The 26,231-nt window shown below is 30.6% G+C and overlaps 1 protein-coding gene across 1 annotated transcript; it reads left to right on the top strand.

Annotated features, from left to right (window-relative positions):
• The first annotated feature begins 1,468 nt into the window (after positions 1–1,468).
• LOC132933997 (retinoic acid receptor RXR-alpha-B-like) lies at positions 1,469–25,904 on the top strand. The gene is made up of 8 exons (XM_061000278.1): positions 1,469–1,973; positions 16,870–16,996; positions 20,867–21,019; positions 21,097–21,262; positions 22,666–22,818; positions 22,913–23,045; positions 23,118–23,342; positions 23,441–25,904. Exons 1-8 carry the CDS (start codon positions 1,895–1,897, stop codon positions 23,704–23,706), a joined length of 1,302 nt encoding a protein of 433 aa, XP_060856261.1. The 5' UTR covers positions 1,469–1,894; the 3' UTR covers positions 23,707–25,904.
• Positions 25,905–26,231: the final 327 nt, after the last annotated feature.

Below are 26,231 nucleotides of genomic sequence, written 5' to 3'. Positions count from 1 at the left end.
GACAAAATTTGCGTCTTATTAATAGCGTTTGGATATTCTAATCATTGACACGTAAATTATATTATAATGTGTTTACAATATATACAGTAAACACCTCCCAATAACAATGACGTGATTATTATAGCCATGGTACGAACGATAAAACGTTTACAATTCGTGCAGGCATATAATATTAATCGGAGGTGGGAAAAATAGAAAACATAAAGTTTGTATTTACATGTAAAATAGATGAGTTCGATAAACTATTTGAAATAGTAAGTACTAAATGATATCTAAATGTTTTCAATATTATATGATATATAGTTACTTATAAAATATAAAGTAGGTAGTTAGGAAATTATATTTTACATGTTACAAACATTTAGTTAAAATAAATCACATATTTTGGAGTCAAATTAGTACTACCTAGTTCCATAAACGATAATCTTTAATTATCTTTTAGTACCACTCATTTTTCTCTACGTTTTAACTCATCGCTAAATCGCTTACCGGTGCTGATGACAGAATATAACAAATAATAAATTTCTTGAAAATATTTTTTTGTCTGATTAGCAGCCTAATAGCATACCATCAGATTCCAATTTTTTAAGGTAAATGTAGTATTTAAAAATTATTTTGTTGTCGAGTTCAATTGAATATTATTACTACTACCGGATGAACTACTCTTTGATTCATTTGTAATATAAACTACCATTATAGTATACCAGTATCAAACTGTTGAATTATTTAGCATTAAAAACGAATATATTATCACCTTAACAAATATCAATATTACTTTGGTAGATGTACCTTTTTTATGTAAATTTGTTTTATATTTTGAAAAACTATTCAGTTTATGCTCATTACGTTGATAGTAAAATAACTTATTTCAAACGGTTTGTTTAAAGTAGACAGTAATTAATATTATACTGTAATTATAAGATAGGACAAGATAGGTACACGACAACTATACTAAAGGGTACTATTTATACTATTTTTTTATTTTAAACACTTATTTAAAACGCGCCCAATTCTGCGTGTATAATATTATTATAATAAGAATAACGCAATATTTTCGATCGGCTGTTCGATCCGACGAGAACTATAATATACTATTAACATTATTTTAGTAGGCGCGCGCGATGTATACCGATTACTACTATAATAGTAATAATAATATATAGGTAGTCGGCACCTATAGGTAAGCGACCGGAGGTGTAACCGTCGTCGAAGGGTTACGGGATCGTCGGTGGGGATAAATGTGATACACGCATCGAAAGATCTGGCTAGGATGTAGCTGGTGTATCGTATGTACAATATATTATTATAATGTATAGGTATAATCGTTAGGACTATTATTTAGACAACATTGTGCAGCTCTGCCCGCGGACGGTACAACAAGTAGTAATAACGTTCCTCGTCGGTGAGGTCGGACGAATGGTGGGGCGCGGCGGCGAGGTTTCGTCGCGCGCGCCGACCGAGCAGCAGCGTGTTTATTTGGTTGCCGTCCGTCGCGGCGCGTACCTACAATATTATATTCGTTGCGGGACCGTGCTCGGTGCTGTTGCTGTTGCCGTCGCTGCTATTGCCGCCTATCGCTCCGGCGTTGTGCCTCTCGCGCCAAAACTGTGTCACTGGGTGGGCAGAGGTACCACATCACTGTATAGTTATATCGGCGTGCGTCGGCCGGCTCGCGGGATCAGTGGGTCGTCCGCGGTGGTCCGGGGAACAGGCGCAGCACAGCACCGGCCTATAGGAGATTTTGTCGCCCGCGCGTGTATCGCAGTCGTTATTATATTATATTTTCCGTCGATTCCAAATATTATTGTCGCGTCGTTCGCGCGTGAGTCTCCGTCGTTAGCCGTGCTCCGGCCACCACCGGGACCGGGACACCGGCCGGGTCGAGTACTTGAACATGTTCAAGAAAGAAAAACCCATGATGTCCGTGTCGGCCATCATACAGAGCAGGGCGGCGCATCACCACTGGGGCAGAGGTAAAACATAGGAAACGCGGCGTCGCATTACACTATTATGTATTATAATATTATTATTAGGCATAATAATCTAGAAATGCGTTTGTTTAATCCGGTGTATAGATTTCCCCTTAAAACGAACACCGTACTATATAAAATAAAAGACATATTTTGTTTGTGATACCGGTTCAAAATGCTTGTAAATGTTTAACCCTCGTAATATTATAATATATTAATATATTCTTCCCCTATTTCATATTACCACAACTTATATAATTATTAATTCTATAAAATATAATTTATACCTGACTATAGTAACGTTTACGTTATTTACAAAAAAAATTTGACATTTTGTACCGCAAAGTTAAAAAATGTCTGGATGTACATTATATATATACCTACCGATATCAACTATAGGAGATTTCGCGGGTATTATTATTGGTGTGTTCCGGATTAAACGAACGAATTTATAGAATATATTTCGCGCAGTATAGTTGTATAACGATTAACGGTCGAACGGGGAGCCCCCCTTGTCGGTTTTAAGTGGGTAAAAAAACCTACGTATTTATTTATCGCCACATGTGTGTGAGGCAAGACGAGAATAATATTCTGACGTGCAACGAAATCGTTCGATGTGGTTCGATATAATTTCACACCAATATGACAAAAATTCTTCCGAATAGGATGACGCATTTTTCCGTTTCTCTCCCACGTCGATTTCCTTTATGCCCACGAAAGTTACTGTTTTGTACAATAATATTATATAATAATATGTGAGACCCGATTTTATCTATCTAACCGTTTGAGGCGGGTTTTCCGGCGTTCCACTCGCTGTTTGTAGTCCTTGATTGTCTTTAAATCGTAATTTTTTTGGGGACTACGCAAATTACATATATTGTTTGTCCGGGAGTGATTTGTTAAACGGAAACTCAGCAATGATGGGGTTTTAAATAGAATAATTAACGTTCGAACATAATATTACATACTAAATAGACAGGAGTATTTCGTCAATGATGTATAATGACCAGGATTATTGCCGTAATGTCGTTGGTCGTCCAGGCGACCCGGGTTACATATCGTTCAGCTCATTGTAAGTTGAATGATTATTTTTATAAAAAATAACTTAATTGGCAAACCAAATATATATATACATAAGGTATCTATCAATAAAATAGAAAGCAACCTATCGAAAGTTTTTGGTTTTTAGATTTCAAATGTAGGTATACAACCGTCTAATAATAACTGTTTTTTGCTGAAGCATATTATTTTGTAAAAAAAATAAGTAATAACAAATTAATATACATAATTGCATTGCCTGTTGAGTCTTAAAAAATATCTCAAACGCTGAACCTTCAGTTATATTGGAACTTTAATAATTCTCATTTTGTAGCTGAGTACAATAGTTTACACAGTTTAAATGGCTGAAATCGATACTTGCAACAGTAGTATAACACAATAATAATAATTATAATGTATTTGTGAGAGTTCTTTTCATGTATACACAATACGTATTTTTGTTCACTTGGGTCATCTATATTGTAAAACTCGCGTACCTATAAGAATTTTAGATTGCTGAACATTATAGTTAATTTAATTCAATGTATATTTTATTCATCATAAACTGTATATACATATCGCTGAATAAATCAGTCGTGATAAAAAGAAACGGAATAATCAATGTTATGAAACCGTTTCATTCGTTTCAATCACTGCTGCATGCGACTGCATATGTTTAGATAAAACTATATTGTTTGTAATATGAATTTGATTTGATATTCATTTGATGCGGGATAAATACCAGTGAAATCTGCGGTATTAGAATTAATGTCATAAAAAATTAAACTCCGATACCTAATGTTTTATAATATAAGCTATTTGAAATCGTTTATCATAATCGTATATACCTAGTTGTTATTAACCATTGCTGCTGAAGTGCTGTTGTATAGTCTAAAACTCTATAACCACAAAATAATATGTTAATTTATAACCGGGAAAACTCGAGTCGATACTCGCGCGTGTCAAATGCAGATGTCGGGGTTTGGACGTATTTATTTTTTATTCACATTCGAGTTGAACGCGTCCGTTTCAAAATCGTAGTAATAATATAATAAATAATAATATTATGTATAATAATATGTACGTAACCACAACCGTCGTAGGCACCTTGTATTTCTCGAGGTTGTCAGAAAAAAATTAATAGTAAAATCGATCACCGTCCATGTCGTCGTCAAGATTATAATATTTCACTGCTATTCTGTTTGGTTCGTTCTTATTTATTTACAATTTATATACCTACCTACATTATAATACTATATCGTAAATAACAATAAACAGGCTTGCTCGCCGCTCACGTGTGTTCTACATATATAGGTACATCTGATCTTTATAGAATATTATTATTCATACAGTCGTCCACACAATAGTAATAATAATAATATGATCGACGACGATCATAATAATTTATAATAATATAATATCGTCGTCCGCAGTTGTCACATTATCGTTGCAATTCCCGTGCATGTGACGTATATCGTACCTGACGTACCTATAATAATATTAATAATAATAATAATATGTATCGTGACGATAATAATAATAATATCCGACGACGACGTGTCTTCGCTGTGGTGGAAAAGAGTGGCGCGGGAACGAAGTGAAAAATGATTGACGACGACGACAACGATACGGTCGTTAGCGGCGGCGCGCGCGCGTTGCCACCTTCAAGGTCGTCGTCGCCGTGCCCCCCTCCCCCGTCCTCACCGCCCCGCTGACCTACCGGGAGCTTCCTATTTCGCACCTCAAGGTCGTCATATCTCGCGCGGGACGCACCAGGCCTGCTGCATTTGTAGTTGTACACATACGTGTTTGCGCGTGCAGCCGGGAAAACTCGCGGCACCCGACTCCTCCGGTATAGGTACGGCGCGCGCGATGACGACACGACGGCACAGACGCTCCGTACTCGAGTACACCGCTGTGTCGTAATATGCGCGCGCGCCCCACCCGTCCGAAGATACCTATAACTATCATTATACAATTGTATGTTATTGTTAATATGTATGTTTATAAATTACAACGTTTCGTAACACGACCGACCTAAGAGCGCGTGATGCGCTTTCCGCTTACACGCGCCGTTGTTCCGACGACGGTTGCGGCCTTTGAGCTTCCGGACGAAGGACCTGTGAAATATTACTTTTAATCGATCGAACGCCGTGGGAAAAGTCATGTCCCCCGCGAGTCGCGACCCTTAGACCGGCGGAAGTAGTCGTATAGACGATGTCGATAACCAATGCGGTCGGCCGGGGGGGTCGCAGTAGAAACGGTTAAATTATATTTATTTTTTTGTCACGCCTACTGCCTACATATAGAAAGTTTAGTTTTTGATTTCGGTTGAAACGTTGAAAAAATTAGCGTTTTTCCATCGAGTGAACAGTAAAATATGCTTTTTATAGCTCAGTATAGGTGGAGAAGTTACTGTCTAATTCGGATTATTATTACACGTGAACGTAACGATACGTTTTGTCTAAAATATCAAATACTTATAACTGCTGCAGGTATAGGTCATAGGTGGGTTACTCCCATGCTGTTCCATATGAAATGGTTTGAAGAGAACACTGAGAATGCCGAGGAGTATGTGGCCGCACACACAATTTTGATCGGGGACGAATAAGTATTTCAAAAAAGTATTTCAGTGTTAGGTGAAATGCAGCCCTCGCACGCGTTGCTCGCAACTGAAATAGGTCACTTCCCGCTATTTTCACACAACATCACGATATTGACTATTGTAATACAAAATGCAATTAATGCTCGGTTTACATTAAGCCGATTAAGCAGCAGTGCTTTTTGTTTCTGAACAATTCGGAGACAAAGTATATATAGGTTACATTCTACGACATATTCCATTCTGATGACAACACAATGTTCGTGTTTCTGGAGACATTTTTGTGTCCGCTCAAAAGCAGTTAAACTTCAAAAGGGTTCTGTTCTGTTTTTGGCAACATTAATTGTTTCTTTGGTGCAAACATGTGTTGACACATCATCCCAAAAATTGTATTAAAATCACGGTTTTTTGTTTCTGCAGTTTTGTCTGCAATGCGATGTGAACAACAAATGAAAAACAAAACATAAACAATTTGTCTTGAAAAGTTTCCATTTTAAATTGCTGCTTAGTCGCTATTTCTTGTCTGTCACAAAATTTACAAATTTACTTTCACAGTTTGTTACTGTTTTGTTGGCTTGGTGTAAACCTAAAATAAAACTCCTCTTGCCCTCTATCAATATTACAACAATTCATATGAAAGAACTGTTCTTACCGTTTTCTGTATTTAGAGTCGCCTAACTGTTCCATTTTTAGAACAGTGCGGGAGTAACCCACCCTACACCAAAAACCATCCATGTATTTGATACATTATATTAGACATAACGTATCGATACTAATATTAAACTGATTTGGACAGTGATATTTCCGCCTACCGGGCTACGATTACTGTCTACCGGACGAAAAATAGTAAATTTTCACAACCGGCGTCGAAAATTAAACTTTCTCCGTGGGCGTGATAAAATATTATACTTTTACTGCAATATCGTAGAAAATACGTCGTGGTGATCGAGAAACGGACGGTTATGGAGTTTAGCAGTTATTTTCTGTGTCGAGTTTTCCGCCAACAGATTTGTCGTGTCAAAGTTACATAGGTACACGCGCACGTGTACGATATACCTGATCGTATTTCGTCCGACTGTTTTTCTATGCACTTTATAAACGTGAACTTATTTTTAGTCGCTGTCGACGCGAGACTGTGTTATATTTTACATTTTACCGTATTGATATATATTTTATATCGTCATCTTCTTCTCCCCCCCCTTGTTTTTTGTAATTTTTCCAGTAATTTCGTATCATACAGTGATGTGACGTTGACATATGTAAATATTTAATACTCACGAACTGCGAGTGGTTTTTCGTTCACTGTTATAATGTTTGTTTTTTTTTCATTTTACGGGCACCGTAGCAGTAATTCCATCCTTGGCAAACACTTCAAATGTAATGGTTTACATTCCTTTTTTCTGTTTCAATATTTCTGTCTCAGCTAGCTTCCAAAATATCACCGTTGACATGACAATTTAATTGCCTAAAGTAATGCCTTATTTATTTTTTACATTTTATTTTTACTCGTACAGATTGAATCATAAACGTTTTGGTAGTTTTATATCATAAAAGATAATTTTAGAAACATTGTAAATATGCAAATTTGTACACGATTCTTAATTCCATTACCATACCAGATGCTGATTATTGAGTATAGGTTATATATTATGCATACATTTAAAAACATTGACTCTGAAAGTCGACTTATTAGAATTTGGTCAATTATATATTGACGTTAGTTTTACATTTGTGGCAATTGAAATTACATTTTTTTATCTAATTTTATGCGTATGATTTTCTTGTTTCTGTTCAAGCAATTGTTAATATATGAGGGTTCGGTAACATTTTTTAACCACTGTGGTACCTAGTGGAAATTTGAATTGAATCTTATTACTAAACGCACATAATATTAACCGCGTAGGATACCTAATCATATGGTTACTACAATATATCACATTAAAAAAAATATAATCTTAAGTATTATTTACAATTATAAACAAACACTACGCTACAGCAAGTAATTAGTAGTAGAAATACTCACTAGTCACACACTTTTACGGCTATATCTAAGATAAATTATAATTTATAATTGATGACCTATATTATTTCCAAATCCACGTTAACAGTTTATTTAGAATATTATAGGTACTATTTAGAATATGCCTATAGCACCTTTATTATTATTATTATTATTATTATACGTAAGTATTTACACCTAATACAATATTATATTACCTATAAAATAGATAATTTATTGTGTACATTTAACCAAATAAAGTTCACTGCTGCAGAGTAGTCAACAACGTACTTTGATTAGTAATTACCCAGTGCGCACGCTGTGTCATGTAGAATTGTATATTATATTATTATTTATTATATTCAACATGCCGATAATGCGTTACCGACATTTTGTAACCGACACGACACAAAAACCGGCTTAATGCTGCTAATATAATTGGTCTCCTCTGGTGCCGTCTAGCAGTATATTCAACTGCTGCTGTGCATTCTAGTTTTGTCACTTGTAGACTTTGTACGCATTAAATCGTGATAGACATCTTGATGATCGCATGGTTAGTTACTAATTACTATAAATGAATCATATGTTCAATGCTACATTGCCACTCTATTATAGTTATGCGAGAACATTTAAGAAGGGTTTGAGACATAATAATATTATTATTCTTCCGTCAGTAAAAATATATAATATACCGGTTGATCGCCCTGTTTCTATAATATATCATTGAAATTATCGTAAAAATATTACTACATATTTGTTTATAAAATGTCAGTTAATTACAATATATTATTAATTACTAGTTACTCAAATGCAAAATATAGTTGTCTCTTATTAGTTAAATACTTTTGAATATTTTTCAACAACATTCATTTCAACCTGTATTCTGTAATACTCCAAAATATGGGGAAAAAACCCTTAGAGTATATTGTATTACAGCCATAATCAAGATTTAATTGTAATGTATCAAGATCCAGAGTATTGAATAATCAGAGAAAAAAATAAGCCTGACTGGTGGAGGGGTATTAATTGAAAATAGAAATAACCATAGGAACACAAGATTTTATACAATTTATATTTTATATTAATGTATTTAAAATTGAAATTTTTTAAAATACAAAATAACGATTTAATAAATATATTTTTCCGATAAATAAGAGTAACAATTTGAAAAATAAAAAATTCCATATAGGTAATGTAAGTTATTGACAAATTCATACCTGCTTTTAGAAGTCTTATCCGATAAATCTATCATCTATGATGGGCAAAAAGTACTAGCAGAAAAGTAACATCCTCACCATCTACAATATGGTATTGGAATGTGCATGTTCGTGTGGAAGTTAAACGTTATGATAGGTGTACACTATAAACGGACGCACACTAATGATTATTTACTACACACTTAACCGGACGGCACGAATATTCTTCATATTGCCTATATTAAACTCCTTATAAAGAGGACATCGTACCCGCCTGTGGTATCTCCGTCTTACTAACGCATAACATGATAAATATTGTTATTGTTATTGTTGTCATTTTTAATATTAGAGTGAATCGCCCTATTTTCAAATTTAAAGGAAATGTAAAAATATTATCTAAGGCCACGTGTAGGCTTTTTTAGTACTAATTTTAACGCAAGTGATAAACATCATAACATTTTAAATTGCTTCAAAATTCAAATATCAATAAAAAAAACTGAGAGGTCTCCTTAAAGATAATATTATTACATTTAAATATTGTATTATAGGTCAAATCACTCTAATATTAAAAATTACTGAGCAAAATTAATTATTCTTAGCGTATAATTTGATATGTCAGGCGTTAATAAGACGGAGTAGACAGCATAAGTATAACGTCTTCTTAAAAATTAAAGATTTGTAATGCCCTTAACAACATCAGTTACAAGTTGAATAACTATATAAATCTTTATATACAAATATTAAATAGACATTTTTGAAATATTACATCACTTTCCAAAGCAACATTTAATCCCGTTACAAAATAATAGATATAATATATTCCTGATTTTTCGAGGACTGGGCTATATACATTCTAAAATCATCCAGTCCCCCTAGTTTTATGTATACAAAATTTGTTATTTGACTATAGGTACATTTCCAGACTTCAATTGAATATCAGCATAAATATTTTCAGATCTATTGTATAAAGTATTATAATAATATAATGATTAAATATGCAGCTATCGGTAGTAAATACCAAGTAATAAATTATAAATATATAGTAGGTGTCTAGATAATACACTGTGGTTTCTATGCATATTAATGCCTATGCAGGTGTAGTGGGTCAAATATTTTACGTCTAACAACTCTGAAATCCCATTCGATTACTATATACTAATATTATACCTGTTACATTTATGGTATTTAATTTGTACATACAATTTACATATTTTGGAGTGTCTGTTTTCATTCCTCATACTGCCGCGCCGTCCTGGTTATACCGATTATATTTTATCTTGTTTAAATAAATTCTAAGACTTTCAAAATGAATTCATAGTATTATATGAATTAATACTATTTGTGTATTGTAATCTACAGTTGAGATATTTAAACATTCTTATTTTGAAATAAGGCGTGAATCTTGGTCATTGTAATGAAATATAATATAACTATGGGTTGTCAAGTCCGGAGAGTCCAGGCTGCAGCACTTGTTTTGTGCTTATTATCGTTCGTTAAAATCAGAATATTTAAATTTTGATTTTTGGAGGACATTTTTTGGGGCCTTTGAAATCTGAAACATCTGTACATTATTATTTATAAGTGGTGTTATATTACGAAATCCTAGGTATTCATTTTTAGTTTAAAAAAAACTGAGGACAACAATGGAAATTTGATGTTAAGACGTACAACGTTACAATACACAACAAAAAATTATAATCTGATGCTAAAATCAATTGCGTCATTCAGTTAAAATACAATATAAATTGTTTATATGTATAATATTATTACCTTTGCGTTTGACATTATATGCACTATGTAACTGCATAAATGCATAATATTGTATTGTGTTGAATTATTAAAAAATAAAAAATTATAAAAACGTTAGTTATTTGTATTTGGTACCACTTTTGAACAACACAAACTATTACCAAAGAGATCAATTTTAAAAACTTTCTAAGCTCAAGTCCAGCCGCCTGGACTATGAATTGTATTCGAATTACATTTATGTTTATCACTTTCTTTGAACAAAATGGTATTTCTATTTCACCATCAAATTCGTTTCCCATCTCTGGTGTATACAATACGCATAGTACATTATAGTACCTATACTCTATAGTATATATTAGTATTGAGTTTGAACTTGCAAACGTTTATTTTCTATTTTTATCTCTTACCTTATGTATTATATTAATATATTAGTTTGGTATCAACTTAAATACTCTAATACTCTCGTTTTTGTTTCAATAATTTTTTATTTTTAATTAAAAACGCCCGATTTGACGTCGAATACATCATCATGCCCATAATATATTATGTTTATGTACTTAAAAAAAAAGGATCGTACCTATGCCGCATGCCTAGAATTAGTAAATCAGAAACGGAATGCTTTAAGGCAGATATATACCTGAAGCGGAAATGTGGTTTTGACCCTGAATGCTCTGTGTAACCCAATCGTAATACCTACGTCGTATAATAATATTACGTCTATTTAGCAATCTGTGTGTATAGTGTATACCATATACCGCGACTACCCGATGACTACCCGATGACCCAATATGTACGTGCGTCAACGTCTGTCGTGGACGGCGCGGGGCGTAGATGAGATATCCATATTGTTTTCTTTAATTTATTATTTATTTATTAAATACCTATATGGCTATATAGTATGATATGTACAATAATATTATACGACGACATACAATAATAATATATTAGTACGTATCGTTTCAATTCTGCAGATACAGATCACCTAATTAGTATTGTATTCGAATTTGAAATGCGGCATGCCGTCCAATATCGTCGCGCGAACACCAACCTTGTACAAATTCGATAAAATGAACGCTCGATGTGCATTTTTGTAGTGCGCTCGTGCGCATGTGCATGCTTATAACTGCATTGAAATCTCCCACCCGATTCCGCCCGGGTGCTGCAGTTAGTTTGCTGCATTTCGTAAATAATTAACTTATACTTACACGTAACACGTGTACGTACGAGAGCGTGTATAGCCGTGTACCTATAGCGTTTATTATACATATATATAAAGCTCTCGTCCGCTCGTTCCATTATTAGACGTTGTCAAAATGTCAAGGCCGATCCTCGCAATTGATTTGATTGGGTTACCCCCATACGTGAAAATTTCATTTGGATGTGCCTACGTGTGTTTTTTTTATCATACGTGTATGTGTGGTGTTCTACCGCCAATGGTTCACAAACCGTGGATGTATTCATTATTATACACTATGCATTTAGGTATATAATACGTTTATTACGTAGGTATACGCGGGTAAACGGTGTATGATGTGTATTTCAATCGGCCAAATCAAATTTATATTACACTTGCAGTATATTTTATATAATTTGAAGAAGTGTGCGGGTAATATTCTAATATTAATAGTATGCCCGAATGCAAATAGAACACTTTACCTATTTAGTTGACTGTAACACTATATTCTCTCAAAATATCTTTAGGGGGGGGGGGGATCAAATGACACCCGAGCAGAGACCAGTTCACCATCTCCCAACTAAACCACAGGTCAAAATGTTGCTGTATATTATAATTATTAACATCTCTTAAATTGCACATAACTATCGCAACCTAACAGTTCGATTATATATGCAGTTATAATGTACCTATAAGATATTATATTCCAATTGAATATAATATTATTTTATATGTGAACATTTTACGTGGATCGAACACAAACTATAATATATAATTATACATTTTACGTTTTATACACGCACACATGACGCATCCCTTATCTATATGTCTTATTCCCTCACATAAGTCAAATATTATACTAACGTAATATGTTACAATATACCAACGTTTAGTGTTTACAATTTTTTTTTTTTATTTTTTTCGAATTAACGTATATAAGTTTACCATATGAAAAATTTAAAAACTATAACATTTTAAAGTGAACTATAAGTAGGTATACCTACTTTTTATTTGTTTATTCTATTTACTCATCACTTTAAAACTATAATATCGAAAAAAAACCTATGAGAGATTATAGATAATATTTTTGTAGGATATTAGGTAGATTGGAAATGTGGAATATATATTATTTAGTCTACCTATATTATGTGTTTGCGTAAAGACGGCGATAATGAATGATTCTACCACACTGTTACGTATCCTTAATGTAAACGTACCTAGCCTTACCAGTGTCCTCTAATTTATTGTACAACCTTCCTTTTATTTCTGAGCGGAGCTAGCGGTATTGTATTGGTTGTTCAGTAGTCAATGGCGTGTGGTTTTTTTTTGTTCGCGTCATCTCTTGGATCAGTAAAAAGTTTCAATCTTCAAAGGTTCGAAGGGTTTTAAATAAGTTCTGGTTGGTACTTTTTTGAGGTGAACAATTTCCAATCTTTTTCAAAAATATAATATTTAAATGCCGAAAAAATGGAAATTACTTATCACACCTGCTGCAATATTCCGTAAATACTTCAAATTGTCGGCAAATATTTATGTTAGCATTTCCTAGGTGGGATATAGTTTAAGAATATTTTGCCTATGTTTATGCTATTTATATTAACAGTTGAAATATTCTACTATTTGGTTTTTTATCAATTTAAATTGCTAATATTTTTAGGGCTGCTTTGGTGTTTATATAATCGTTTAAAGTCCGATATAATTAAAAAAAAAATACAAATCGTAGAAACTTATAACATTCCACTATTACTTAAATTATAATGTTAAAAAGACTTAGGCATTTTCAAATGTTTACCCTAATTTTAAGCTAATTAAATTTTAAACCATGAACCTATATTCACATTTTACACTATTCTACGGTACAGCGTCGGTATTGACAATTAACATACCCATAGGTGAAACCACATGTCAGATCATGGCTTGCCTGAATACCTACTGACTTAATTAATAATTAATTAATTTAAAATTAAAAACTTAATATGTAATTATAATTTTTTTCATATTTATCATTTGGCTGGTCCTATAATACAATTTTCTAGTTTTGCGTGTGGACATACTCTATACCTACTACCTATAAGTTAACAATAACAATAATGCATAATATTTATAATACAATTTTATATAATACTAGCTGTATAAAACGACTTCACCCCGGAAAAAAATGAATAAATATAAAGTACTGTGCTATGTATAGGTGTATATCTCAAATTGAGTGTACCACAGTTCTCGGGCAAATCGGTGTCGGTGTACATATAGCTCATCCGACCGAGATGGGCAATCCACATGGTTCAAATATTACTCTCTAAACCTTTCTAAATTCTCTATAAACAAACTCTGAAATTTACTTAAAAATTAGTCGGTTTGTATATAGGTTTTTAGAATAGTTTTAACTTTACTTATTTCGACAAAACATAAATTTATGTAAAATTGTGCAATTTTATAATACAGCTTACCCGGCTTATCCGATTTTAATATGTGAACAATGAATATAACAACCTTATTATCGAATACCGTGTATTTAACTTTATTCACATATACTCATATAATATAAGTACCAGTAGTACCTATACCCACCTAATATTCTCGCCTCCCAGAAACACTTAACAATTAGTGTAATCCTATGCGTATAAAAACATTATTGCAGACGTCCTGTTATTAATGATGATATTAGGTAATCATTTTGAACTTATTGAAACCTTAATTTTGGACATCGTATTAATGAACACTATATTTTCAGTGTGTACGTACGCTTCATTGCCTGAAACAAAATATGCTTTTTAGTATATATATATAGGCTGTTGAATTATTGTTTGTGAATATACAACACAGAAAATACAATAATGAGTATAATATGCGATAATATAGATTAAAATTTGTTTTTATTCATTTTTCTTTCAACGTATTTTTTATTGTTAACTATATGTATACCAAATCAAGGGCATACAAGTCAACGGTTGAAAAGAGGATACCTATTATGCAGTGAATAAAAGTATTCAAGGTCGTATCATTATGCTACTTACCTGTGTATTTTTTTACATTAAATTTGTAGAGGTGAAGGTCGAGGAGAGTTTTCGCTCTCAATATTATGTACTTACTCGGTAAAACAGAGTGACACAAAATATGTGACATAATAATAATAGGTACTAACCAATATCGATAAGCGCGTTTGGCAAGGCTAAAAATGGACTGCAAAGTTTAAGTCATTTAAAATTTCAGTATATGTATACCCTTTAAAAGTAGTACATAGGTAACTAGTCATTATTGCTATTTGCTTCTACTATTTTCAGGTCTACAAACTTGATACCACACGCATGCGTTCTCAGCTTGCATTAGCTTGTGCCGTGTGTGTTTATACACCACAAATGAATGTGTATTATTGTAGTTAATCTACATTCACAACACCATGACCAAAAAAATTCAGTTGATATATTACGCATAGTTTCGACTGCACGAATAGTGTGTTAATGTGTTAATAGAATATTTTTTATTACCTGCAGTTATTAACGTGCACATCCACGACATAAATAATATTACATAGGTGTACATTTTTAATCTATAATTATATTATATTATTATTACCTACGTTTTGTATAGTTCCTCTCGAGGTTACTATATATTAGTGTATATACTTTATCATGTGGATATTTCAATTTATGCGTCAATACTATAGGTAGGTATATAATATGCATCATGTACATAGTTCAGTATAATATGTATACATACATTATATCGATATATCATATATGTACAATGTTACTCTATAGTTCCACCGTTCCACGATTTCACAGTAACGCAATGTATAATATAATATATGTGAGTGTGTGTGTGTGTATAATGTATAATATAATATTATGCATATTATACGAGTACACATGTATATAGCATTATATCGTTGCTATTTTCGAAAAATATCGCTCATAGCTGTGGTATTTGCTGTAACGTGTGTCGTATATGTACGTGAAATGGTCGTCGTGCATTAATGCATAAAAAAAAAATCGCACGCCGATTATCTTTGTCACTCGTACCTCCTATATTTTATACGGTAATTTGTCAAGAAAAGATTTAAAGGAGATAAATATAACAATAATATAGAGTTTGATTTTAACATACATCGAATATGTCTCGATTCTAGTTTATTTTTTCATCACATAATGTTATACTACAGTCGAGTATAGTCGCAGCAATCCATATGCAGTCCGCGTTGCCGCCGTATTTGTATCTCCGGTGAAAAATCAAAAGTACATACAACAGTAGTCGCCGCTTATCAGACTCACAATTAATAATTGACTTTTTCGCCTATTGGACTCAAACAGGCTGGTCCCAATTTATAAGCGTATACATTTCCTATGTATTAACATAGGAAAAAATTCGTCTGTCGGACTTCACTATATACACTGATACATATTTCCACATAGTACTTTTCCTTGATTTTATTGCATATATATTTTGCTTATGAATACGATTTATTCGATTCATTACGTCGAAATAAATATTTAACTTCTTCAAATTTGAAAATATTTATTTTTTAATATAATTTGAAGTCGTAACGATACCACATATTTTGGGGAAAAAAAGAGGTTTTTCCCTTACGAATGACAACATATAGTAAGTTGGTACATACATATGAAATACCTAGATAAATAAAAACATATAATATTACAAATATATACAATAACTCAATAACACATACCACATTCGTGCACAACAACCTGTAAGTAGAAATTCGATCGTATTTTTTCCATTGCTCGATCGAATTGTCACAAGGTGTAAAATGTATATTATATAGGTACAATAGCATACGCGCATTATGAACCATATATGTACATCATACATTGTGTACATGTAATATGTATACATAATGTAATGAGATTGTAATTTTTATAATTTATGCCATGGCGGGTAGTTGAGGTCTTCCCTCGCTGCGCCCTTCCTTTTCATAAACTGGACAAACCGTAATTAATAATTATGTAATATTACATAACTATGTATAATATGTGTGTATATATTATTCAGCTAAACTCCTGAATTAACATAATATCGATATAACGATTTAGATATAAGAATCATATTTTCCTACATTTAAGCTGTATATTTCTTAAATGTATTTATACTTAACGTCTAATATTATATTCGTTTGATTACAGGTTTAAGATTGGACAATAATATGTCACTGGGTTCAATGGGTCCTCAGTCACCTCTAGACCTCAAACCCGACACAGCAACTCTAATGGTTAATTTCAGCCCTCCGGGAGCTCCTCTAAGTCCTGCAGGGTAAGCATAGTTCATTTTCAGTAAATAATTCGACTGTAGGTTATCGTATTCATTATTCAACATTTATTTCGGTTTACCTGTGGATTAATAGTGGAAATGTGGTACCGTGGTGGTTATATTATATTTTGATTACAAATATTAAAAACAGATTAAACTAAATTATTTATGGTTATTGCTTTATTATTTGTATTAATTACGATAGTTATTACTCATTACATTAGTAATAATTGTGCAATTATTTTTACTTGTCCCAACATGAACTCTCAACCTGATGTAATCTGAAAGCATTTATTTCAAAAGGAATAAACTTGTAATAAACCAAACATCTCTTATTTCATTGCACCTACCACCTATAGGTATTCCGATTGGCCATAATAGGAATCCTACAATAGTATACTACCTATAGTATGCATCTATATGTACGATATAAAATCATGTGCGTATAGTGGTGTAGATTCTACTGGTTCTGGAATTCAAATATTTTTTATCCACGTGGAGAGTATAAAAAACATAATAGGCTTATAAAACGTTTTTTTTCTCCATAAAAATCCTTATTTAACCTGACAAAATTTATTCAAAAAAAAAAAATCTTGTAATAAACCAAACATTTCTTATTTCGTAATGTCCGGTTTTTTTGGAAATATTATTACCATATTATACTATATTATTATGCATCTATATACAAAATAAAATCGTGTGCATACAGATTCTACTGGTTCTGAAACTCAAATTATTTTTTTTTTCACGTGGAGTATAAGAGTAATAGGCTTTTATATGAAACGTTTTTTTTTCCATAAAAATCCGGATTCTTGCGTTATTTATCTACTGATATATATAGGTACCTCAAACATGAATAATATTAACATAAATTTAGGTATAATATGTGTATACAGTATACCTATCTAATCATAAAACCGGTCGATAAAAAACTGATAATTGTTCATTCCGATATAATATTCTCATTATCAAACTTTTTAATTAAATTCGTTTGATTCGATGCGTATGCGTTGGTATTTTAAAATGTATAATGTGTATACAACAATATAGGTACACACGTATACATTTACATTTAATTAAATAATATAGTCTTATTTTTCCGTGAAAATCCGTCCTACTATATTATTATAGTGTAAATATTGAATACCATAACATTATCTAATATTCCACTGAAGTCGATGTACATATTATTAACATTATCAATAATGCGCCGCCGACGTGTAACAAACATAAGTGACCTAATATTACAACCAATATAATCGTCATTGTTGTGTTTATACGATTTTTTTTTTCACTAACAAGCCGTATTCATCAATTATTTCATTCCGTTATATTTCGCAATGCTCTCGCAGTGTGCACGTCTCAGTTGTAAATTATTTTTTGCATAGTAGGTACATATTTCAGTGTACGTAGTGTATATCACAGTAAATCAAAGACAAACATTTATTTTGGCTAACAAAATATATTTTGTGCTCGTTTATCATAATAGTATTTGTATTGTACTATGTACATATTATTTTAATAGTGTGTTTAGTCTTCGGTGTTGTTATACCTACTCGATGTTCGGTCCAAATAGTGTCTTTCAACGATTATTATTATTTTTACGTTAAACTGAAGAGTTTTCGAAGACGTTTAAAATGTATTCCAACTCGTACACCATGTATTCAAGTGACAGGTAAATTTTAATGATGGTTTGGGTTAACACTTTGTTTGAAACTTGAACATTGGACGGAACGTATATGAAAGTATTCTTTTATATTTGTTTATCGTTTTTAATAAAAATACGTTATTACTAAGCGCTCTATAGGTATTTCTATCGGCGTGACTGAGATTTAGAAGTTACAGAGGTTATGCTAGCACTGCAATATCAAAATCGATAAATATAATATTATATGTAGAGGCGTATACAGTGTGGTTGAAGAAAAACTGTAAATTTGTAAAAAATCTTCTTAATTGTTTGTAGTGTTGTGAAATCATGTGTGAAGTATGAAATACCTCGTGAGGTTCCAATTATGACGTTTATTGCAAGATTTATGTACTCTGATAATAACTTTTTGAAAGAAATACCTAATGCGTTTTAACTTCAACCATAATTTTTTTTTTAAATATGTGTAATGACTATTAGAAACTAGGTAATTTTTTTTTAGTACACTTATTCTTTATTGTATAGTATTTATTCTATTGTATTAGCGTTATAGCCTGTCAACTACCTATTTCATTTCAATTTTATCACTTGACTATTATAATTTTAAACCATAAACAAGTGATAAATTGTGGTATGTGTATTTTATTTGTGAAATAAAATTATATTATAGAAAAAATGTAAAAAGTAAAAAGCTTTTATCAGTACTTAATAAATAGTTACTGTTCCTCTTCTTAAACAATTCCATTGTGATTCATTAGTAGTTACTTATACCATTCAAGTGTATAAGAATGTTTAACATATAGTATAGACTATAGTAAAATAATTATTAAATAGAACTATAGGTTAGGTTATAAATTTACTATAAATACATAATAGAATGTACATACTTGTCAGTATGATGTGATTGATTTTTATAAGTAAAAATGTCTGTATGTTTAGATTTCAAATATCATTGCTATTGCAGAGTCAACTATAATTTAGTATTTCTATACATGTACAATTGTGACTTTTTAAATTTTAAATAAAATTTCCTGATGCTGAGAATTTTTTTTCCTTAGTATAGGAGTTTAAAATATGGTTGATGTATTATATTTAAAAAGTGTAGTACTGTAATTATATGATTTTACATAATTCATAAGTATACATTTGTTTTTTTGCAATTCGATTATATAATACAATTGCTTTTATGTAAAATTATAACATTTTTAATGTATAAACTTTAGCTTTTGGCAGACATATTGTGGTAAACTTAATTTTTGGTAAGTCCACATTTTTCTAATATAGAACATGTTTTTATATACATTTTTAAAAAGGCTATATAAGTTGGCAATGACAGACATTTAATACTCATACAGCCATATCATATAGAGTACCTATTATACCTAGTATAGTTCAGTCAGTTATCCTTTTTTTTGTAATTATAATGTTAAAAGTATAAAAAGTTAAATAGCCCACTATTTATGTACCTATTATTAATATTTTCATTTTAAAGTTTGTTGTAAATCAATTGTAACGTTATCTAATTTAAATGTTGGCTGTACTAATTGAATAGAATTAAATTGTAGTATCTATTATATTTATTATAATCAATGATATTAGCAAGCTAGATGGCCTAGATGTCTGAAATATAAGTTTAGTTTTTGGATTAAAAGTCTTATACTTAGGTATATAGTTTCATTACATTTTCTATTGGTAATATACAATAGAAAATATTGTTACCCGTAATACAATTTTGGTAAAGCCTATTGATAATAAAAGAGTGTATACATAAAATAGGTGAGTTCCAATCAATTTTCCAGAATAGATGAAAATTGTTACTAAATGTGCAAATTAATTTTAGTAGAACATATGCTGTATGAAATATTTCCCGTTGAATCATGAATTCATAATGAATTATATATATTTTATGTGCATACATTTATTTATTATTATTCAATCATTGATTTGTATAAATGTTGACCTATTGACGCGTTAACACATAAGTATCAAAGCATCAATTTACATTGCATAAAATATAATTATTTAATAACATAACTATTATTTCAGAAAGTACCAAAAAGTAATAATTTATAAAATTTATTAGAAGTTTTAAAAATAATATCATGTTGTTTTGTGAACTCAAATGCTTCCTAATCAATAATTTAAGAAATATATAATAATATTAAACACAAAAATGTTAATGACTAGAGTCGTAGTAAATTTAAATTACGTTTTTCTGGTTTTTATAGATTATACAGCGTCGACCGGAACAGTATGATGAATAATTCTTGCAACGTACAAGACTCTCCGAATTACCCGCCCAACCATCCGCTCAGCGGTTCGAAGCATCTGTGCTCCATATGCGGCGATCGCGCCAGTGGAAAACATTACGGAGTGTACAGGTAACGTCCGCGTTTTTCTTATTTTCCATTCGTAAATAGTCAATTTATCGTAATTACGTATGTGTACATCCATATAGCTGCGAGGGGTGCAAAGGGTTTTTCAAACGCACCGTGAGGAAGAATTTGTCTTATGCGTGTCGCGAAGAAAACAAATGCATCATCGACAAGCGCCAACGAAATCGGTGCCAGTACTGCAGGTATCAAAAATGTTTGACCATGGGCATGAAAAGAGAAGCCGTGCAGGTGCGTTATATTGTCGTCGTCTGCCTTTATTTACAGGCAGCTTTAGACGTTTTTGTACTTTTACCGTTTATGGCATAATAAGAAACTAATAATATTAATAACATTAGTGGGGTACTCATGTAGCCAAATATATAGGTACATTCCATATTTCTAGCTTCCATAGATGTGTCGCGATCGGAGGCGTCGATGTAGGTTGGTCTTGCGTATGACAAATACGATTAATAGTTAAAGAATTTTTTTCAGTACTTACGGCCAAGCCCGGATTAAGATAATTTTGGGCCCGGGGCCAAATAGTAATAATATTGTATCCATTATTCATATATTAGGTATAGGAAATGTACTACCCGCCAGGGGTCCACTATTCTTCGATAACCGTTGTGGACCCGGGGCCATGTCCTTCCCCCCTTAATCCGGTCTTGCTTATGGGTGGGTGTGTGCTTACCTGAGCTTTAAAAATAATTATGTCACGGGCGCTTCAAATGACATTGGCGCTTCCGGTCGCGATTATGACGCCTATTTAAAACACGGGCGTTCCAGAAGGGTGTTCGAGATGTTCGTGATATTTTTATAAAACCATAAATACGTAATAAGTTAATAACATAGTCATACCAATACATAAGAAATTCGTAGGTTTAAAAATGTCTGCTGGAAATGGTTTGGTTCGTAAAATAATTTGACATTCGTTAGGATTTGTGCGCCACCATATTATGGCCTAGTAAAGAAATAATAATTATAAATATCAATTAATTTTTAAAGATTGGTTTTTTCATGTTATAATATATTATTGTATGATATTTTCTAAACCTGACTTCCAGTAGGTTACTCATTATCTGAGTTATTAAGGTGACTCCAGATTTTTCATTACAAACAAAATGTATATTAACTAAATTCATTTTCGGAACTTGATATATTTGTATATTTGGTACTTAAAAAAAACTGTGTATTCAGAATCTGATTCGACACAAAGTCATCAATATAAATTACAATCGGTTATGCAATTTTACGAAATGTTTAGTGATTGTACTGCATATTTTAAATTATTTCCCATAATCTTGTTTGTGAAATAACTTTTGTAATGGCATCATACAAAAAGGACTGTTTGATTTTTAAAAAATAATATTAATAATACAAAAATATATATAAAATTAATTTACAATTGTTTAACTTTTTAGTTATATAAAATAAATTTCCCTTTGAAATATGTGTAGCTTTATTATTAAGGTACAAGACAGGTGTAGGTAAAAATTAATTGTTTGTTGAATACTAATTTGATTTAAATATAATTTGTTCTACTCATAATATGTAAGAATATTGGTTAAAGTACCATTAATAATAAAAAGCTCAAAAAAGCGCATATTTTGAATAATATTATAGATAATAATATGAGTTTCAATAAATTATAGGAGGAAAGGCAACGTACAAAAGAACGAGATCATAATAACATAGAAGTTGAACCCACAAGCAGTTCTAATACTGATATGCCAGTGGAACTTATATTAAGGGCTGAGAATAAAGCTGATGCTATAAAGACTGAACAACAGTATATAGAGCAACAAGTGAGGTTTTTTTTGCACAAAAATGACTGAATTAATTATATTTGATAATGTAAACAACAAAGTGTACTTAACTAAAAAAATTAATTTTTTTCAGCATCCTCAACATACTGTTGGTGCTATTTGTCAAGCAACTGACAAGCAGCTAATACAACTTGTAGAGTGGGCCAAGCATATACCGCATTTTAAAAATTTACCTCTAGGCGATCAAGTTTTGTTATTGAGAGCTGGTAAGTGAATATATAAATCCCAAATTGTCTATAGCATACAACATTTTTATTTAATTTATTTTTTATTTATAGGTTGGAATGAGTTGATGATTGCAGCATTTTCCCATAGATCAATCAGTGTAAAAGATGGTATAGTCTTAGCTACTGGACTTACTGTTGACAGAGATTCAGCTCACCAAGCTGGTGTTGAAGCTATATTTGATCGTGTACTCACTGAACTCGTTGCTAAAATGAGAGATATGGGTATGGATAGAACAGAGCTTGGCTGTTTACGTACTATTATTCTTTTTAATCCAGGTAATGTTCTTATAGTTAATTATAAATATCAAGTACTTGATATAAAGAATATATTATGCTTCTTTATTCATACAACTAATACTTTATTTTTGTATTAGGTTCAAAAGGTTTGCAGTCTGTGAATGAAGTAGAAGTACTACGTGATAAGGTTTATGTTGCGTTAGAAGAATATTGTCGTACAACACATCCAGAAGAACCTGGACGATTTGCCAAACTACTTCTTCGGCTTCCTTCATTACGTTCAATTGGTTTAAAATGTCTGGAACATTTATTCTTTTATAAACTTATTGGAGATTCACCAATTGATACATTTTTAATGGAAGTTCTTGAATCATCTTCACATGACGTTCAAGTAGCTACATGATTTCTAGAAATTTTGCTAGTTAATAATACCATTGCTTAAATCTAATGGTTATACATTTATATATTAATGATTAGATTAAAAACATATTATTCAACATATTATACAAAATTGTTTGTAGATAATTTTCTTCACATTTATGAATTTATATTTTACATGGTTATAGATTGATCACTTAACCAATTTAGAAGTTTATAACTATTAATGTTATAAATTAATGATTTAAGCGCGTGTTTGAAAAACAATGATTTATTAAAAGATAATAATTATATTATTATAAACTTTTTATTTTGATAATTGATTTATTATTTTATTTTAAACAAGTTTATTTTTATCTTAAAATACTGTTATTTCTTAATCAATTTTAAGTAGCTTAATAAATAAAATTTGTTGTTCCAAAGAATTACATTTTTCTTATAATTTGTTAAAAATTATAATTAGATGTCTGATTTTGGTAACTTCACAATTGATAAAATTCACATAAAACTATTGTTTCCAAAAACGAACAAAAATTGTTTTTTCATTTTCACGAGGCCATGTAATTTCATTATCACATATAAATTATTCCAATTAAACCTGTTATTACCTGTAGTATATGTACTACCTATGCACTATTCACTGAAAATAAAATAGTGTTGTAACATTTATTACTTATATCTGGTCAAAAACCTAATAATTTGTTTTATTATACTATTTCTTAACTATAACAGTAATTAATTTCTAATATGAATATCACGATTGTCTTTAAAAAAAATTGTCCAAACACGGAGCTTTGTCACAATTATGTTATGTATTCATAAATGTATTTATTTTTGATGTTTTCATTATTTTTAAGATACATTGTTTTGAATAATAACATATTCAATTAGGTTTGTAGGAAAACATAAAAATAGTTTTTAAAGCAGTTGTTTGTTTTCTAACTCAATTTTCAGTATTATTTGTAATCAGGTTTAATTTCAAATTACTATTAGAATTTAAACTTGATTAGCTTATTGTTTTACTTGAAATTTAAGTACATAGTTATAATATGTATTGTATTAATTTCAATGATTTGTGTACTTTGTTATTATATACATACCAAGTACCAACTACAAACATTTTTTAATCAAACTATTATAAATAAACTATGATAATTATTTTAAATAGCTATTAAATTTATATTGTCTTAGCTAAAAAAAAATACTACTTAAATAAACTTCAATCCTAATGAAATATAAATATATAAATTATTAATGTTTTAACCAACTACTTACCGACAAATGTTTAATTTTTAAACTAAATTATTATTATTTATTTCTATGATTTATTTTGTAATAATATTAAAGAATGGAAAGATTAATTTTTTAAACTGCTGACAACCTAAACATGTTACAAATTACCACTGATTTGAAAACGAAAAATATATGTGATGAACAATTTTTCCTGTATAAACCTAATGCATATCTAATTTAGTTTTGATAAATTCAATAATGGTACTTCTAAATTTAAAAATTGCATACACTGTGTTAGTTTTATGTATCAATTACTATTCATATTAAATGCCAATAATAAGTTTTGTTACATTATTAACCCAAAAGATCGACCTATTAGTTATAAAAAAAAAACAAAAAATGTTGAGTGATTGTTCCATGTGATTATTTTCAAAATTATACTACCTATCTTAATTTTATACCTCATTATGATTAGGAATTTAATTTAAAATTCGATGAAAAATGAACTGTGGTTTTTTATTATTATTATTATTATTATTCAATTTTAAATGTAAACAATTTTATTTTTTTTTAACTTATTATTGTATTTACTATTATTTTTAATAAATAACTAATCATTATAATACGGCACTGTAAGTTATTAATTATTAAGATGGTTACGGTATTAAAATATGTATGAAAATTACGTTAGATAATAGAGTTTTAGGTTCCTAGTATTTTTTATGTGAATTGTCTTCTTATTGTTTATTTTATTTTAAGGATATTTTTTTTTTAAGAATATATTTTTTTAATGTAAGTATTTTTAATTTTATCTCAAGTTACTGACATTTTATTCATATAAAAATGTTACATTTTGAAAATAAAGAGTTACACTATAAGTTAAATAAATGTATATTAGTTTTATATAAAAAAGAAAAAGAAAATACTTTTCACATGTAATGTGGGCTTTGGGATTGGCAACAAGAGTATATACCATATTAAATATCATAATATCAATTTGTTATTGGTTTTTAGATTGCTATTGGATATTTGTAAATAAGATGAGTAGTTGCGGTTGGTATATCATTGAAGGTTATAGAAATCAACTTATCTTTACACTATATTACACATTTAGTATTATGAAAGTTTAAGTATGTCAGATGAATATTTTTATCCATTGCAATTACAAGGGTTAAAAAATAAAAGATCAGAATACCTTGTGTAATATTATTACATAAAGTTACTAATAGAACACTATATATTATGTGCCTTAATGGGCTTAATGTAACATAGTAATTCTGTACAATAAATATAACGATAATAAAATATTACAATTGT

Source organism: Metopolophium dirhodum, chromosome 1, assembly GCF_019925205.1.
Source record: "Metopolophium dirhodum isolate CAU chromosome 1, ASM1992520v1, whole genome shotgun sequence".
In the NCBI taxonomy this organism is placed as follows: Eukaryota; Metazoa; Arthropoda; class Insecta; order Hemiptera; family Aphididae; genus Metopolophium; species Metopolophium dirhodum.
The sequence above is the reverse complement of the archived record's forward strand: the minus strand, read 5'-3'. Positions and strand labels throughout refer to the sequence as shown.

Bases quoted from the DNA above. Each gene is read 5' to 3' on its own strand.
- LOC132933997 (XM_061000278.1), top strand. From the start codon at position 1,895: ATGTTCAAGAAAGAAAAACCCATGATGTCCGTGTCGGCCATCATACAG. The intron at 1,974-16,869 runs GTAAAACATAGG...GTTTGATTACAG, and splicing joins GCATCACCACTGGGGCAGAG to GTTTAAGATTGGACAATAAT. The intron at 23,046-23,117 runs GTAAGTGAATAT...TTTTATTTATAG, and splicing joins AGTTTTGTTATTGAGAGCTG to GTTGGAATGAGTTGATGATT.